The 18111-nt window shown below is 40.4% G+C and overlaps 1 protein-coding gene across 1 annotated transcript; it reads left to right on the plus strand.

Annotated features, from left to right (window-relative positions):
• The first annotated feature begins 6127 nt into the window (after positions 1 to 6127).
• Positions 6128 to 17892, plus strand: hbn (aristaless related homeobox homeobrain). Its single transcript, XM_069118674.1, has 4 exons — positions 6128 to 6587; positions 11091 to 11380; positions 15441 to 15528; positions 16678 to 17892. Exons 1-4 carry the CDS (start codon positions 6515 to 6517, stop codon positions 17139 to 17141), a joined length of 915 nt encoding a protein of 304 aa, XP_068974775.1. The 5' UTR covers positions 6128 to 6514; the 3' UTR covers positions 17142 to 17892.
• The last annotated feature ends 219 nt before the right edge of the window (positions 17893 to 18111 follow it).

Consider the following 18111-nt stretch of genomic DNA (forward strand, 5'->3'; position numbering starts at 1 on the left):
AAAAAAAAAAAAAAAAAAAAAAAAGGGGAAAAAGGAAAAAGAAGAGAAGAAGGAGAAAGAAAGGGGATAGTTTTGGAAAAGAATTGTTCCATGACGCTGAGTTTTTTCACCCTTGTTTGACTTCTACTCGCGTTCATAAAACGAACAAGAGTAATTCGTATAGTATTATTTAAACATAATGTTTGTTGAAGGGGAATTTATAAATAATTTTCTATTGAATATGTTATTGCTTCGATCAAAATGTTTACTTATGAAAGACAAGATTCAGAATAGCTTGTTTTCGCGAGGAAAAGAGATTTATAATTTATAGGCATCAAGGAGAATTTATCAGCGAATGGATAAAGCGGGTAGCAACGTGGAAGGGTGATACGATAATTGTAAGATTAAACGTTCGAAACCGCCGATTATTTTCTACGCTCTCGTCCGGCTTCAATCCGATTCGAGCCACGTCGATTGCTTAAACATGCAGTCTTCGCCTCGTTTGTCTCATAAAATTCAATGGTTCTCCGGTTCATTCGACGGCAACAATACGCGCGTGCCCCCGGGGGATAATAACTGCGTCCTTGATATCGTGACTTCCCTTACAGAATCCGCGCTAAACTCGTTCCCCCTTTTTCCTTAAAAAGAAAGGACGCGGGCCAATTTGAGGCTCGTATTATCTCGTTGTTTTTACACGCTTCGATAAGTCGCACTGCGACACATAGCATAGGCAAACGATTTTTACCCCTCAGCTCCCGTTTTAACGATGAAAAAAGCAGATTCGTCCGTTCATTCATCGTTGCAATTCCCGATGCCTTTTCAACATTGATTTAATATCTCCTCCCCCTCTGCTGTTCGTTCGTTACCTTCTTTGTCATTAGCATCGATATCATTTCGCTGTTACGCGATATTAACGCGTTTAACAACCACCTCCGCTGTCGCGCTCATCAATTCCTGTCGCCATCGTTACGATTCTAGCGTTTAATGAATTATATCGCTAGATTATCCACCATAATGTGATCGTGTTATTCGATATTTTTTAAAGGAAACACTGTACAATTTCTTCGCGTAGTAGACACTCTGTACGATCATCCGCAACAATTCGGTCTTGTTAATAATTCAACATATACTTTCGAACATCCCCGCAATTTTCTCCGATTATCGTATCCGATAAAGCAAAAGCCAAAGAATATGAAGATAAAATGGGGAAAATAGAAAATAAAACAGGAAAGATAACAAAAGGAAAACAAGGAAATGAACGAGAACGAATCTCTTTTATATTCGGCCGAATTAAACTACCAGAACGATTTTCCTGCCCCCATCGCCATTATTCGTCACGTTAATGAAATACAATGCAACCGCAGCGTGAAGCCGGTAGATAGAGAAGATTTCACCATATTTTTGTAGCTTTTTTATTTTTCGTTCGTTGGTTTGCTCGTGATCGAGTTAGCGTTATTTCGTCGTCGTCCAGCAAATACACGAAGAGGGAAGGGGGAGATACGACCGAACTTTCGACACTCCAAGTCGCGCGCCGGTTATAGGCGTCGGTAGTTCTTGCCAAGGGGCTGGCGTTTGATCTTCGAGCCGGTTCGTCGGGTCTATTGTGAATTGTATCTGCTTCCTTTACGTCCGATTCCATCCCCTTCTTCCACTCCCTCAATCCCGTACCGCGTACCGTCGCGCTCGCGGCACAGAATCTCCTCTTTTGCAGATTTAATGTTGCCTATTGTAGAACGTCGCCTCGCATACCTTCCTCCTCTCTTTCCTGTCCCTTCCTTGCTTCTCTTTGCACCCGCTTTCCTTCTTTATTCATCCCTTACTCGCCCCTGCTTGCATTCATGATATAACAATTACACCCACGAGTTATCAGCTACTACCCTCTCCAAGTCCCCCTCCAGTCGTTCGTATCAAAGATACACCTTCCGCTTTTTTATTTGGCAGTTTCAAAAGAAACGAAAACTGCCTCGTCTGCTTAGGAAATGTAGTCCGTCTCACAGGTTCGCTGATCCAAGTTATTTATCGATGATGTTTCATTTTAATGATTAACACGATCACCGATCGGTGCACTTGCACAATTGAAATAATGTTATTAGTGAAATTTTACAAGTAAGAAATTATCAAGACTTCCTTGCACAATATCGTTGGTGAGATCGTACAAATCACGAGTTACAGACTACCAGTCTTAGTAAAGTTTTTAAATAATACAAAGACTTTCAAATGAATATTAGAAATTACAAAAATCAGTGAATTGATTTATAAATTCAATAGTTAGCCAACACAAGTTTACAACTTGTCAATTTACTAGTATTACTAACCCTGAAGACCAGGGTAACCCTACGAATGTTAATACTTTAAAGAGAAATTTTTGGAATACACATAATATGCAAAAGCATGTAAAATATTCAAAGGATAGTACTCGTTATAATATTTACTGGGTAAAGCAAATTTTTGCGTACGTTCCATTTCTTTAGTTGCGCAGTCTATTCATAATGCTATGTGCAAATAAACAATTTATATATAAAAATCCTATATTTATACTATAGAATATCGCAAACATGTTTTACGTATCTACATTATTATGAAACTCTTTTTCAAAATTGCAATATTTTTCATTTTCGTCCCACATCCAAATCGAGATACACACGGTGATCGTACAAGTGATAGTATAAATTGTGAAAATTGTACTCGTTGTTAAACGATGTTAGACGAATTTATTATTTTTATGAATAATAACGAATATTTTTATCAACAGTAGTTAATTTTGATTAATGAGAAAGATTATCTATGTCCGTGTTGAGTAGTTGCGAGGATAGCAAGATAGTTTAAAAGATTTCGCAAAGTGTTACTCGCTATGGGAACGGTTCAAAGTTAGAAATATCCGATGCAAAGAGCGTGTCCAAATAAACATTAATTAGCTTGCTGGAAATTTACCTGGTTGTCGGTTCCCTTGAGAATCAAACCTGTTAATTATTCAACATCAGATGTATAGGATTCGTCGCGCGTCATTTCATTGCGAACATTTATTGTGTCACTGATCCATCGCGAATCTGCTTGCTGCTATTTATTGAAAAATTGTTCAATCATCATTTTTCGATATCTCATTCGATATCGTGGCCCTCTCCAGTTAATTTTTTATATGTCATATGCGAGCAGTGCAAATAAATAAATAACAAAAGCAGGCTGGCTCGCGTCAATTCGAGAAAAATCGTTTCTACGCTATCGTAGCTTAGTGTCTTCTATACCGTCACTTTGTACAAGTAAAATGACTAATAGACCGTGAATGTTTATGCAAATTCATATTTTTGTGGACATAACTAAGGAATAGGACTCTAAATCGAGTATAGTTTCTCACCTATTCATCATAAGTATCAAGACTGATCATTCTAAAAGCTTTATTTAACTTTAACATTCTAATAACCGAATAACTAATAACTGAAAATCGCTTCGGATAATCTTTTATTTACTAACGTAAAATGCGTAATGAAAGCGTATGACGGGGTTCCCATTATTTTCGTAAATACATTCTGTGTATACATCCCGAGTCGCTAATACCCATAGTAAGGAATTAACATTTGTATGGAATTAAAAATTTGCTAGTATCGGCTGTCGGGACCATCCTGATTCCTTTCAGTTAGTCTACACGATGTAAACGGTGGCACTTTGACGTCGTTCGATTGTGTCGCTTCCTTGAACGAAACACTCCTCTCAACTTCGAATAAGTATTTAATTAAAAGTATGTAGATATATACCTCCACCTCCTAATTATGTCACGATAATCATTTCAAGATATTTATCTATCATATTTAAAATACTTGTTTTTAGATCGACTTTTGACTCATACCATTTCCATTTTCCATTTTTTTTTTTTTTTTTTTTTTTTTTTAATATAACGTTCACGTGCATTGTCGATTTTCCCCTTGCACCGAATAATCTGCTTTCGTATGTATGTAAAACCATGACGTCGTTTCTCGTCGACAAAGCGTTCTGTTTCCAAAATCATCCGTGTAAGAGATATTTTTTTTCGGCGATACGGTGCCGCGATATTCCTAAAAATCTGGTTTGTAGCGTGACGAAACGCGGAGCACTGACCCAGGGCCAACCCTCCTCGCCCCCTCGTTCCCCTCTGCAACGGTTTATTTGCATTATAAAGTCCACTATACAAAAGGGGAGGAACGGGGCGATACACTGTACACCCACACCTTTACGTGATTGAAGGAAGATACTCCGTTTGGTTAAATAAATCCCGGAAATTTAATATTCGATCGACGAATCGCACACTCTCCTGTAACGATCAAATTTTTCCCCGAATTGTATGAAATTTAACCGTTTAATTGCGCGACTTTGTTAAACGCACGAGTCCGTTAAATTCGTTTAACCGGGCTGCGTCGTCGCATGCGATCGTATTTTGTAAAATTACACGCAAACGCGTCGGAGACAAACATTAAATTAAGAGAAACGAACTATTTCACCCTCGGGCATAAAAGATATTCGAATACTCGCCGCGGTTCTCATTTATTGCCCGATAAACGATTTACGATCGCCATCTTTATTGCGTTCCTATTATCGACCCGTAACGTTATCGTTCCAAAAATCGCGTTAAAAGTCGCTGAATCGAATTAAATATAGTTATATTCGATCTTAACCTCTTAGTATAGATATTTTGTATTTATAACTCATGCTATCGGATCGTCGTGTTATAAATCAACCACGCATGTTTATCCATTTGTGAGCAAATTTAAAGGTGCAAAAATGCGTAGACAGTAAGTACACAATACGTAAAAGTGTACGGAATATCTAAAGTACGAAACAGGTCTTTACTTTGATTCTATTTCTTCAGTTATGTTCATAAAAATAAGAATTCTCATGGACGTTCGCAGTCCAGTTACAAAAATCAACTTGAGGGCTATTTTGTTTAATAATATTTGTCTTTTATAATCGTAGGTACAGCAAAAAGGATGCCAATGCCTTTAAAATAACAATTATCCGAAAACCAACAGGTTGCTTCGTTTGATCGTTTCGTCGCACCAATCGAAGTGACTTATTGTTGAAGCAACGATCTGCGAAAGAATGGACGGAAGTTTTCGGAAATTTTTCGGATTAACAGCAGGTCAATGAGGACAGATTACGAAGAGAGATTTCACAGAATGAATGGATTCTTGCAAAGTATCACGGGCGTTCAGGGTTTCGAGAGCGTGTTCCTTCCCTTGTCCAGGCTTGAACCACGTCTTAGAGATTAGACTACTGATTCCATCCAGACTGTGCATCGAAAGGCGTTGTCTTAGAATAAGCAGGATAATCGTTAGCAAATTTTCGAACGGTTCTCGTGAATAGGCACGATCTACATAGACGATCTTATTTCTCGTAATTACGTTGAAAGCACGGGGTTACAGTATCTTTACCTGATGTGACCGTTAGTTTTGTCCGAGGACAAACTTGTCTAAGAACAACTTGGCAAACAAATAAGTTGTCGGGCATACGGCACTTGTGTGGCGTATCGTTTTTCAAATTTTCTGGAATAATTGAAAATTTCTACAGCGACCAAATTTTGGGCTCACAATTGGCGATAGTCAAATTAAAGAAATGAAACCTTGACGAACTTTTTCTTTTCTCTCGGAGGAAGAAGAAAAATAAAAAAAGGAAATCTCCAAAACACTGTACCTACTTTTAGCCAGATAACCACGCGGGAGGAGGAAGATTAATTGGGATCACAGAAAATTCGTGTACATCCGAAGAACGCGGTAAATAATCTGACATTCTCAAGAAAGAGGAAGAAAATATCGCGGCAATGGATCGAATCCGAAACGGCGCGAGTGAGAAAGGTGGATTGGAAAGACAGATAAAGGGATGAATATACGGGATGAGGGCACGATGAACGAAGATGGACACAGGGTGAGAGAGGATCGGATTGAAGGAGGAAGATTCGAATAGGGAGGGGGTAGGAGAGGAGGTGGAAAAAAATCCGGGGATTTACGCGGAAAGGGCAAAATATTCCCCGCCCAGGTCTCATTCAAGCCCCGAGTACGGGGTGGCTTTGGGTGAGAAGCGTGCGCCCTCATTGGCGGGGAGGCTAATATGGCGGTGTTAGGGGATGCAAGGTGGGGCGACTGTATGCGATATTAAGGGCTGCTTTCATGTCCGACGAGCCAGTTCGTGGTGCGCCGTCGTTTGACGCATTTTCTTTTCGAAGTCAGAGTCGCGTGGAACTACCGACGCTCCGTCGTCTTTCTCTTTCCTTTTCTCTATCCATTTCTCTATCCTCCTTCGATTCTTCGTTTCATCGTTCAGTTACCTTACACGCGCGTATTTTTTCTCAACGTGTATTTCCCTTTTCTCTGACTCGCGCCAAAAAGAACGTTCTCCCACGAAGCTCCATCTATCTGCAAGCCAACAGCGGGAAATACGATTTTCTTGACCGGGTATACCCGATAAGAGAGGATCTGTCGTCAGTGAACTATCGTGTACCGGACGCTGCATCCGATAACATTTTGACTTGCGACTTCAACTGTAATTTCCGGCGACGCTGCCGCGAAGAAGAATGGCGCAAACTTATAATCAAAAGAGGAACGTGTACAGCATCGATCAGATATTAGGACACGGCAAGGACGAAGGTAAGATCTTCATTTTTCTTCGTGTATCTCCTATAATCACGTAAAAGAAAGTGGCGAATAAAATTGAAGTTAACGTCGTCGATCGTTGCACTTAGGATCGTTAGATCGTTGTCGTCAGGTTGTGCGAGTTCAGTTAACGAATCCAATCGAAAATACTATCGTTCTCGTCTCGTTTATCGCGTTTTAGCTTATTTAGACAGTAATTATTCCAAACAAAATAGCTATAACGTTGAAAATGAGACGGTCCGGGCCTGTTAGTTTCTATTTACTCGCCGCGAAACACCCGCGCGGCTTCCACAAACTCACCGAGCAATATTGTATTATTATCTAGTATCTAATATCGTTAAGTAAACTAAGGTCTCATTTACCAACATTTTATTACTGCCGCATCGATCTGGTCACGATTGCGATAAAAAGTTTCCTTCTAACTAAAACAAAGTGGGTTATCTATCTTAACCCATCGACCAACCGCATCAGATAGGCCGACGTAATTGTATGGCAATTTAGCAAATGGCGTTTTACCGATTTTTAAAATCGTTAACATCGATCGACCGATCGATCTTCTGTGTAGCCTTCTGCCTATAGTTTGCGTTTTTCTCTAATCTACATAATACGCACGTTAATCATCGCGTTAGGAAAAATTCCAGTTTCTCAGCTTCTCCGCTTCGTTACGCGTACGTAACTTTAATTGCCGTGAGCGTAAAAAGGCTAATTAGGTCGAAGTTCGAATCTATAGCGACGATCAGCGCGATGTAAATTTACAACGTGACTTATAGCACGCGAACGACCCAGCACCGCTGCATGTGCACGCTTGTTTGCGAGGCCATTTTACGTGGGAGCTCCCCGTGCAAACGCACGAACACGCAATTATTTCATCAAAACATATCCAACAATGAATTTCTCAAGAAAAAATCACGATTACGTATAATATTGTTAATTCCTACTTCGCGCCACGTGCTGCCTTCGCTGTTTCGCGATAAATTATGGAGAGTCATTTCTATACACGAGTCAGGACGTTATATAACTGCGCCACGACACGACATCAAAAGACGCTTTAAAACACGATGTGACTATTAACACGTTACAAAGAAGGGGTTTTCTCTTCTTCAATTATGAAAGTATAAAGCGATTAACGGAATAAGGGAAAACTGTTCTGCCAGTATACCAGTAGTCACGTGAATCTTCGTAGAAAAATCGTAGATTCGTATTTCATACCGATACGTAGCCACTGACACACATAGAAGATTAATCAACCTCGCGTAAAGCTACACTTATTAAATTTCCGCGAAGATACTCGTGGTACGGTGATTTTTTGCTCCGTAAAGGATTATCCCGACCAGTTTAGCGGTGAACGTATTACCCGTAAACCCTCTTAAGGATTTTATTAGATTTTCAGCGTAAAGCCGGACCTTGTGTAATCCGTTCTAGCGAAATATATCTTGTTCAGCAAGACGTGGGGTATGAGCTATCCTGAACTCGTTATCTGCAACGTTTAGGGATTTACTAAATACAAAGGAAAGCTACGTACGTTTCTATATAGACAATTTCTTTTCATTTTTCTTTCTCAGGTAGTCGTTAATTACGACGATTCCTGCTTGATCAAATTTCCATACATTACGAATTGGTTTACGTGCTTGCGTATGTTTCATGATACATGCGAGTACACAAGTAGGAATACAGTCGATGATCACTGTATACAGGTGGACCGATTATTGGCCCGTCCCGATTGTGGCGTGCAGAAATCAGGATGTGTTTGCGGATTTCGATCGTACAGTCGTCTAACATAATTAATGCGTCTGACAATACCCGTGCATCGAGTGTCCATTGATACGGTTCGCCGAGTATCACCTACAGATCGACACGTTCTCGGTTCATGGATCAACAGAATCTAGATTCGTGGAGAAATGGAAAATAATCGGAGAATTTCGTTTTCATTCCTTTGATCCAGTGATTTACAGAGACGAAATCTTTCTCTCTGGTTTATTACTTTTGGTCTAGTTTGTGCGTTTCATACGCAGCTATAATATTTCTTCATTTGATAAAAACATCGATCGAAGTTTAGCTAGCTTTCCGAACCAACAAATTCAATCTTCTATATTACTGAACTTTCTTTACCGAATCTTATTGTACATGTTTGCCGAATAGGTTCGTATTATCGAAATGAAGTCCAGCAAAGATCCTAGATTCCAAACCTCAGTCTTGCATATTACGTTGAAGATTTCCTCGATGCGAGCTTAGAAAGATTTCGATCAAAGGATAAATTTGAGGAGCTGGTATCGATGAAAAAGATATATCGAGGCATGTGGTCAGCGTAACACGGTAAATAAATCTTTAATTTCGCGCCGCGAACTGCCTTTCCGGGCCACCCTCTCCGACTCAACCCCTATCGGTCGGTCGCAGATTTAATAAAAAGCAGCGGAGAGTTAGGCATCAAGTGGGTGCCCCATTGTACCCCTAGCATGAAAACATAAAAATCTCTCTATTCACTGTGGATTATCCGTACGTTATTTGCGTAAATGTTAGTGCGATTACGCGCACAAGCACACACATATGCACGCACGTATCACTTCTTTCTCTCTTCCTCGTATCTTTATCTCTCTGTCAGCATAGGGAGAAAGAGAGTCGACATGCGTGCCAGTTCGAACAATTCGCTTCGTTCGCAATTTATAACAACTGGCAGTTAGAGCGGCACCGAAAAGTAGGATTAGCGTTATTACGCACGAGTAGTAAATGCGCTTCTAATTAGTTCAAGCAAACGTGTGTAAGAGGATGATGGAAGCGGCGCACGAGGATGAGATACTGATATTGGAACTTTGTAAGTTACCTGCGGTGGTCGTTATCGCGTTGTTATCTAATTTCGTGGTCGATGTTGATGAGATCAAAAGCGTCGCCCTGTCTAATTAGATAGATTCCGCTAATGAACCTAGGATTTTCTAGATTAAAACACGTTCCTATAACTCCATAGTCTTGCACGATTGAGTCGATATTATCAATGAAATTTGACAGGTTACAGGCTATAATAAATTCTTTTACGTATCAGACGACTAGTTTGGTAATAAAACGAATGAAATTTCAGAAGAAAATTTTACAAATAACGCAACTTGAAACTTATGGAACACAAGTCTCATTCTATAAATTTGTTCTATCTTCACCGAGCAAGTAAAATCCTAACTGCATGATAAAGAGCCGATACAATTTCACTCGACAATTTTTTCTTGTCAATAAACACCTAAAGTATTATCAACACGTGCTTTTAAAGAGATCATAAGCATCTTTCCCGCTGCGGAACAGTCTACAAAAAAATACCATACTACATTCTACGTGTAGTATACTCTAATGAGCTCTTTAAACTCGGTCGACGTAGATGTTCATAGAAAAGACGACAAAGCAGACACAAATAGAGACGGAAGAAGAGAGCTAGTGAAAAAGGCGACAGGGGCAATAAAAGTTAGATAGAGGGAGAAGGAAGGGTCAGAGAAACGGACGCGTGTGATACGCGTTCGCTACGTGCAAGGGGTTGTTGCATCGTAAGGGGGGTTCGAACGAGCGGGGGGCACCGGTGTACGACATGCACTCGTGATATTTGCTAATCACTGACGGCAACGGTTTTTAAGTACTATCGAGCGTGTACGTATAATGTACAGGTTCGCATCGATGCGTTATATTTCATATATAGGCGGATGTACAAAAAATGAAGCGCCGGGTGAGGCTTAAAATTGGCAAATCCGCCGATCGGACATGATCGGCGTATCGGGCGTATATCGGCGTCCAGTCGTTGCGCGGCTTAAAAATGAAATTGCACCCACACCGACCCCGCAGCATCTCCAACCCTTCTCTGTCCCTCGCACACTCCCCTCCACCTCCTCCCGCGTCAGTGTTCACGCTGTGCTCCTCGCTGTTTCTCGTCGCTTGTGTATATCAACTGAACGTCAATTTCGTTTTGGCAGCGCTGACGATTTAGCTTAATCGCCCCGATCCTCTCTTCCGCTCAAGTATCGAAGGCCCGCGCGACCGTTTGATACGCGTATCTATCCGAACTTCAATACGATCCCTGACCCTTTAACACCAGCCATCGGTTGATGTCTCTATTTCACTATACCTCGCGATGAATCTAGACGTTAACGATTTAAAGACCCTGTATCGTCGCTTAACACCGCCATGATGATAAGGTAGAGTTATTTGAATCAGCTAAGCTTCCACACTTTGTAATTCAACCTCCGATTTGTATAGAATAATTAAACTGTGACGTATACTACAAGATATTATGATACAATAATGCAAGAAGAAGGAAATATTGTGCACTTTAAGTTCAGAAAGTAAAAATGTAAAAGATCTTCAGTAGTATTTCGACGTATTTGATTTTAGCCAATTAGAAAATAAATTTAGTTTCTAATAGTAATGGTTTAGTCGAATGACGCACAAAGAATTATAGGAAAAGGAACGTCTTAATTCGTTGAACGATCCGAACTCGAAGTGAATTAGTCTTTTCGTTCTTGTTTCCAGATCACGCGACGTCGTCCGATGCCATCGGTGATGCCGGAGATACAGAACTCGGTCATCTGAGTGATCATCAGATAAACGATGGCCTGCACGACCCTTTAAATCTAGGAGAGTCGGACCGGTTAAATCTAGGAGAATCGGATCGGCCACGCAAGGTTCGAAGGTCCCGCACTACGTTTACCACGTACCAGCTGCACGAGCTCGAGAAGGCCTTTGGAAACACACAGTATCCAGATGTGTTCACCAGAGAAGAACTCGCGATGAGGTTAGACCTTTCCGAAGCTAGGGTGCAGGTGAGTTCAATTATTTAATCGAAATCGATTACTTTCATTATTCATTGTTGATAGCTTAACTTCCGAAAAGGGGGACTATGATAACTGAATATTTTTTAATTAAGTATTCATTAGACTTTTCAATGCAAAAATAGCTGATATTATAAAATTAGTACCAAAACATCTGACACAATTTATTTAATTCGCTATTCTGTCTTATAAAAGATTCTCATCTATAAATTATTAAGCATATACATATTATTTAACTTGCCCACTGTACAGTACGAAAACGTAAGTAGCGTATCATAGCAAACCATACATTTTTTCAGAAATTTAAATTTTATATGTACAATTCTTTAACTACTCCAGAGCTGTATTCTTGTATTTATATTAAATCTATTTACGCACAAAGTAATTTTCGTGATCTAAGGAAGAATTTGTTGAATGTGCGTCGTAGGATATTTCTTTCAACGTTAGCCACGGCTCGATAAAATTATACTAGCCAAGATGTTCGAAATTGTCTTTAAAACTGTGTATGCGCACCGCAAGCTTTTCAAGCTTGATATTCGAACGAAAGCCGTTGGTGAATGAGCCGCAACTTCAGCGCCGGCCTCTCAACTAATTACATACTATTGTACCGAAAATCTGCCGCTTCTCTTCGACGTCTGTAATTTCGCGAAAGACGCGCCAAACCATACTCATGCTACAGGGATTAATTTTATACGAGCCAGTCGAACGGTAAAGAGCGTACGGGGTCGTAATCTGCTTTGAAATTATTTTCCAGCCGTGCCTTTTAACGGCCGTGAGAGAGCACCACCTGCACATATTTTGACGTCAGTGAAAACAAAAAATAAAAATAAAAAAGGGGAGCGAAAAGAAACTGAATTTATGAACTAAAAAAAAAAAAAGAAAAAAAAAGAAAAAGAACGAAGACGTGAAAAATGAAAAAAAGATAGACGGGAAAGAAAGGAAAGAGATTTACATGCACAATTATAATTTTCAAACGATTCATATTGTTTAATCAGTTTGAAGGTTCAAAGAAATAAGCTCGACATAATTTTCTAACGCGTTTCCTTATGGCTTCGTCGTTCGCGTTAGGTCGATTAAATTTCGATTCTAAAGATTGACAGAGAAAACTTCGTTTTCGATATCGATGTATTCTTTAATTCCTCCGTATTCTACAATATTCTTTCCCTCCGAAAAAGGTCCCCGGCTGGAAATCTTTTGACCACGTTAATTTGATCACGAACCCAAATAAATATCAGCCCTAGGGTTCACCAACATTGTCACTCGATCATTCACGAAACGAGTCCGAATTACGTGACGTAGAATCGGCACACGACGATGTCGTCGGCGATGGAGACTAGAAGAGGGGTTGAACTGAAGTATTGGCGACGCTCCCATAAATTATGACTTTTCCATGGATGGAAATCGGTTACACGATTAGCGTAACCATCATGGCACCCTCGCTCGTACGTGCAACGAGGAGACGAACAGTGGAGCTTCTTAGCTAGAATGAAACAGTGAATTGAAGCGAGAAGGAAGAAGGGATTGATCACGAAAGAGAGAAGAAGAGAGTAAGAAAGAACACTGTGTATATATATATGTGTGTATATATAGATATATATATATATACATATATAGATAGTAGAAATATGTGTGTGTGTGTGTGTGTGTGTGTGTATATGTAGAGTATAGAGAAGGGTCGTGGATGGTGCCGTCGTCGAAGGGTGGCGTGCAGTTGAAAAGAGACAGAGAGCATTCCGATTGGCCCATTGTGGTACAGCCAAGCGACAATGCCGGCAATTGGCCGTCGCTCGACAAAACCGCTAAATGATCCGCCGCGGCGCAGTGGTGCCACGGCCACTTTATTTCAATCTAGGAAATCCTCCGCTACTCCTCCTCCCACGCCGCCCTCAATTCCAGATGCGAAATTACCCATTTTTCGGTATTAATGGCCGGCCGATGTATCGTGTTCGATCGTCGATCGGCCTGGATGGTAATGGAATCGCGAATCGTTTCTGCCCCGCTTCCCATTCCCCGCGTAACAGACGCGTCGCGTCGAGCCTTCTAGCTTTCGCTTTTTTGTTACGGTGTTTGTTTATCGATTCAAAGAGATTTTTTAATCGTAGTTAGAACAAAAGCGTCTCCGCGTCTCGAGAGACGTGCAAAACAGGAGGAATTATCTCCTTCGTAACCAAAATTTTGTTAGATCATGGAAACATCATAATAGTGATATCCATGTTCATTTAGTGCTTATTTCATTGTAAGTATATTACGACGTGCAAATTACTTTTTCGTATTAAATATAAAATACATACATTACAACGGAGTAAATACATTACTGAACTATTCACATCCAGTAAAATTTCATTTGTTACCCAAAGAAGAGAAATTAATTTACCGTTAGGGTTGCTAATTTTGTGGACATGCAAATTTCAAATTAGGTATTTAAATAATTCTTGTCTTTTACGCGTCATTTTATTTCTGTTAAAGACAAATTATATCATAAAGTCAATCTGTCTTTATTAATTTTCAAGTTCATTTTTACGTAATAAATAAGCCGGTTAACAGGTTGAGCGTTCTTTTTATATCAACTATTTTGTAACACTGTATTAGAAGGTCGTAATAGATGGAATTTCGAAGGTCATAGGAAAAATGTTGGCTCCGGTGCTTTCAACAAGTAAGAGAGAGCGTCGACAGGAAATTTGCGGTAGAGACGGCGGTGGAAACGTTACACCGAGATTGTACGGACCGTAGATGGGGGGATTCAAACTTTCGGGTTCGCGCTGGGTCGGTTAAACGACGCGCTGCAAGGTTTGCGAGCACTTAGGCGTTAGCGGGGTATTCAGGAGCGATTAAATAATTAACAGCAATTAGGCAATTGAATTTCCTTCTCCAGCCTCGCGACGTTCGCCTCTTTCCCTTCCTCCAAGCTCCTCCTCCGTTCAACTGAACGTTCCAAGTCACTTTCAAAACTTTCCTTGATTTCCAGTTTCTATCAACGATATTCCTAATTTCTATTTCGAAATATTCTCAGTAATTTCCAACGTTACACACGTTAATTACAATCCTTTTCCAATCTGTATCATGTCTGTCTAATATTCTCGAATTAGTTCGAACCGCGTGTGTCTAATCATTCACGAATGAATTATGAAAAATCTTCGAGCAAACATCTTCGAAATTACTGATCCAGAGGCAATAGATATCATCGAACGATCTACGCGTATTGGATCGATGGCGACGAACGTCGTCGACTGAAAAACACTGGATTTTCCGCACAATGGAGGCAGAATGTAAAATGCAATCTCTCCCTCGTTCTCTGTCTGCTTCTCGCGGAATCTGCCAGTGGCCACGAAAAATCAGAGCAACCCAGGCGGAAAGCGAAAGCATTTATATGGCAACGGGGCCAGCGGTAACGGTGTGCTGGGGGCTTTCGAAGGGGCGGCGAGGTGCGAGGGCAGGGGTTGCTACCACTCAGGAGTACGGAGGAAATCAGGATAATTGTTAACAATTAGCTTAATCAACCTCGAGAGCAAGCTTTTGTTGGCTGGTTCTGATACGGCCGCCTGGGGTTCTCATGCGTCGCTCGCGCGTATTTTCTTCTAAGAAATAATTCGATGATTTTACGCGACGATCGTCCCCCTAATACAGAACAAAGGGAATGGATGAAAAGATTGCATGGTATCTATTTTATAATGAAAAATTGGACTATTTACATATGCAGAGTAGGTTCTAATAATTTTATTTTCCGTGTCCATTTCGCTTCATCGATCTTTATAATTTCTCCTCGTACTCGTCGTATGGATTATGGTTGCGATCCGACAGAGACAGATTGTATCTGTAACATAATATAGTTTCAGCACTAACGAGTATCATCAAATACTAAATAAATATTTCGATATTTTCGTCTGACATGATATCGTATCGGTGAATAATTAATCCTTGCAAATCTAAATAGAAGGCAATATTTTAAGATAAAACATTTCAAATGATTCAGGCGATTAAACGTTTTTACGATACATTACAAGTGTTGTATTAAAATGAAATCAAATTTATTATGGTATTCTTATGATTGCAGGTCTGGTTTCAAAATCGGCGTGCGAAATGGCGTAAGAAGGAGAAAGTACTCGGCAGAGACACCAGTTTTATGCACGTCGAACAAAGTGGTGAGTACACGTCTCTTTTAAGAATTGTTCCTCGTTTGATTTTTTATTTCAATACGGGTGAATCGCGTGGTCTGGCGATTTAATATGCGAAAAGACGAGTCGCGAAAGTTAGGGAAGGTAGATGCAATCAACATCAATTACATCTAATTTCAGTGTCGGCCATCGTAGCTACCACACGCGAACAACGTGCGACGGGAGCTTGATCGTTTAATTTTTCATGAATGGTCCGATTGGTGCTCTGTGAAACTTTACGGCCAGCGATCTGGAAGAAACGGATAAATTTTTGTTTTCGAAAAACGATAGATCATCCATCTTAATTTGGACGATCTAATCATTTTAGTCATTCGTTAATTTTTTAAAGATTCTAGGTAAACAAACCAATGAAATCTTTACTTCAGTCGAAACACCTAATTTCAGATCTGCTTTGTCCAAAATTAATTGACTGTTCAAGATGTCCCATCCTCCGATCTGTTAAAAAAATTTGTCGAGATTTTGACAGTGAATGTGTTCTGCATTGTATTTGACAGGATTGGAAGAGGATCCTTTATCATGAATTTTTACCAACTATCTAAATGTTAAGTTTAATCTACAATGTTTTCTTCTTCAATGAGAAAATATGATCAATTTTATTCACTATACGTAACATAGTATCATATTTATTTATTTTTGTCTCCATCCAGTTCTTTCAACGATGAAGCTATCGAATACGTGTGTTACCATACATCTTTCGATTGTATGAGCACATACATCCGATAAAGTGTGCAGTCCATGAAAATACATTGCCTTTCAATTTTCTTAAAAACCATTTAGAACTTTCCGAACAAGCAAGTTTCTCCTTCGATTCTCTCCTCTACGACCTCCTCTTCCTGAATTTTCCTCTCATCTAATGTCACTAGCGAACATCTAACAACCATCACACCGAAACACAGCCGAAACAAGAAAAGAAACCAGCAGATAGAATAAACGCCACGATCAGAGCCGTTGCTCCTAACGAACGGCCAATTGATTCTGGACAAACGATCGAGACAAAGACGCAGTTGGATCGCGAAATGCTAATTCTCCTCAGCGGCCAAAACGGAGCAACCCCCGTGGCGGTCGAAAAAACTTTCGCAACGAACTAAAATCCCTGCAAAAACGGTATGATTGCAGGTGTCAACGAGCTGTCCCTTCACGCCCGCCTGCTCCAAACCGCCGGCGGTGTGCCAGGTGCGGATCCATCGACAGGACCAGCGGGTGCCTTTCCCTGGTTCATCCCGCCGGTGTTCCCACCGCCGTGGCCGGCCAGCGCGCCAAAGCTGCCCCCCTTGCACGCGATCCTGTCTCAGTATATTGGCCTACCCCTTCCGCAAAACCTGGCGTCTCTGAACACTGTTCTTCCGGTCGGCTTAAACCCGGCCTCGACCCTCAACCACAACAACGTTAATGGACACACGCTTGGAAGTCACATACCTGGACATCCACTGAACTTGGGCATGCAGAGTCTGCCGCAGAATCTCAGTTCGAAGCATGACAAGGAGGAGGATTCCGCTTCGTCAGACGATGAAATCAGAAGGCAAAGCGCGGAGGTGCTCAGAGTGAAGGCGGAGGAAGTTCTACGCAAAGTGGATAATTAACTGTGGAAGTTTGAAAATTTATCAGCGGCCTGATGTAAATATGACGGAGAATAGAAGACGCTGAAACAAGAGCTGGATTGGACGTTGTTGAATGCCTTGACTTCATAGTAAAACAATGAGGGATGAGATCAGTGGAGTATCGATGGTTAGGGTCTCAGGGGTGGAACCGGAAGAATTTCGTGCGATCACTCGCTTCGAACGAAACGTAACAAGCTAGTCTGTCAAGTTATTCGATACAGACGTTTAATTTGAGCCGGAAAGTGTTGATGTTGAAACCGCTGGCGGTTTTTTGACGATGCAGGGTATTCTTTCTTATTTGTAATCGTGATACATCTTATCACCTTTGTTCTTTTTCAATCTTTTTCGAGTAACGATTACTGACGTACACGTATAAATGCAATATGGAAGGTATTGGTTAATGAATGGCCCTATGGATTATTGTATGGTTTCGGAAATTACTAGATTTTGGTACTTTTCAGCGCGTGAACATGACGTTGATGGTAATTTTTACCAAAACCGTAGAATCGTTTACGACATTTTCTCGAAATACTAACTAAATTGCGCTGAACACGAACTTTCTCAGACTATCCAATTTCTTAGAAACCATACAAGAGACGATCATCTGGCGGACAAAGAAGTTTTGTAACATACATGTATTATACGCAAACGTACATACATTATATAAATATATAGATCACGTATAGTTTCTTTCATGTAAATATGTAGTTAATTAATTATCTCGAGAGAAATATATGACACTACTAAGATTTACCAACTTGTCATTTTTGCAATCCTTTACCTAACTATCTTTTCAGGCTGCGTCATTAGAGAAAGAATCAATACATATGGTTATCTATTAAGCCAACTAATCCAATTCCAATATCACGTAACCTCGATCTTTTTCAAGCTCAACGCCTCTGTCCTTTCGATCGAAGTTAATATCAAAAGCACAACAGCACAAATGGCAGCT

Source organism: Bombus flavifrons, chromosome 8 (assembly GCF_040668555.2).
Source record: "Bombus flavifrons isolate JBK064 chromosome 8, iyBomFlav1_principal, whole genome shotgun sequence".
Classification (NCBI taxonomy): Eukaryota; Metazoa; Arthropoda; class Insecta; order Hymenoptera; family Apidae; genus Bombus; species Bombus flavifrons.

Bases quoted from the DNA above. Each gene is read 5' to 3' on its own strand.
- hbn (XM_069118674.1), top strand. From the start codon at position 6,515: ATGGCGCAAACTTATAATCAAAAGAGGAACGTGTACAGCATCGATCAG. The intron at 6,588-11,090 runs GTAAGATCTTCA...TCTTGTTTCCAG, and splicing joins AGGACACGGCAAGGACGAAG to ATCACGCGACGTCGTCCGAT. The intron at 15,529-16,677 runs GTGAGTACACGT...GTATGATTGCAG, and splicing joins TATGCACGTCGAACAAAGTG to GTGTCAACGAGCTGTCCCTT.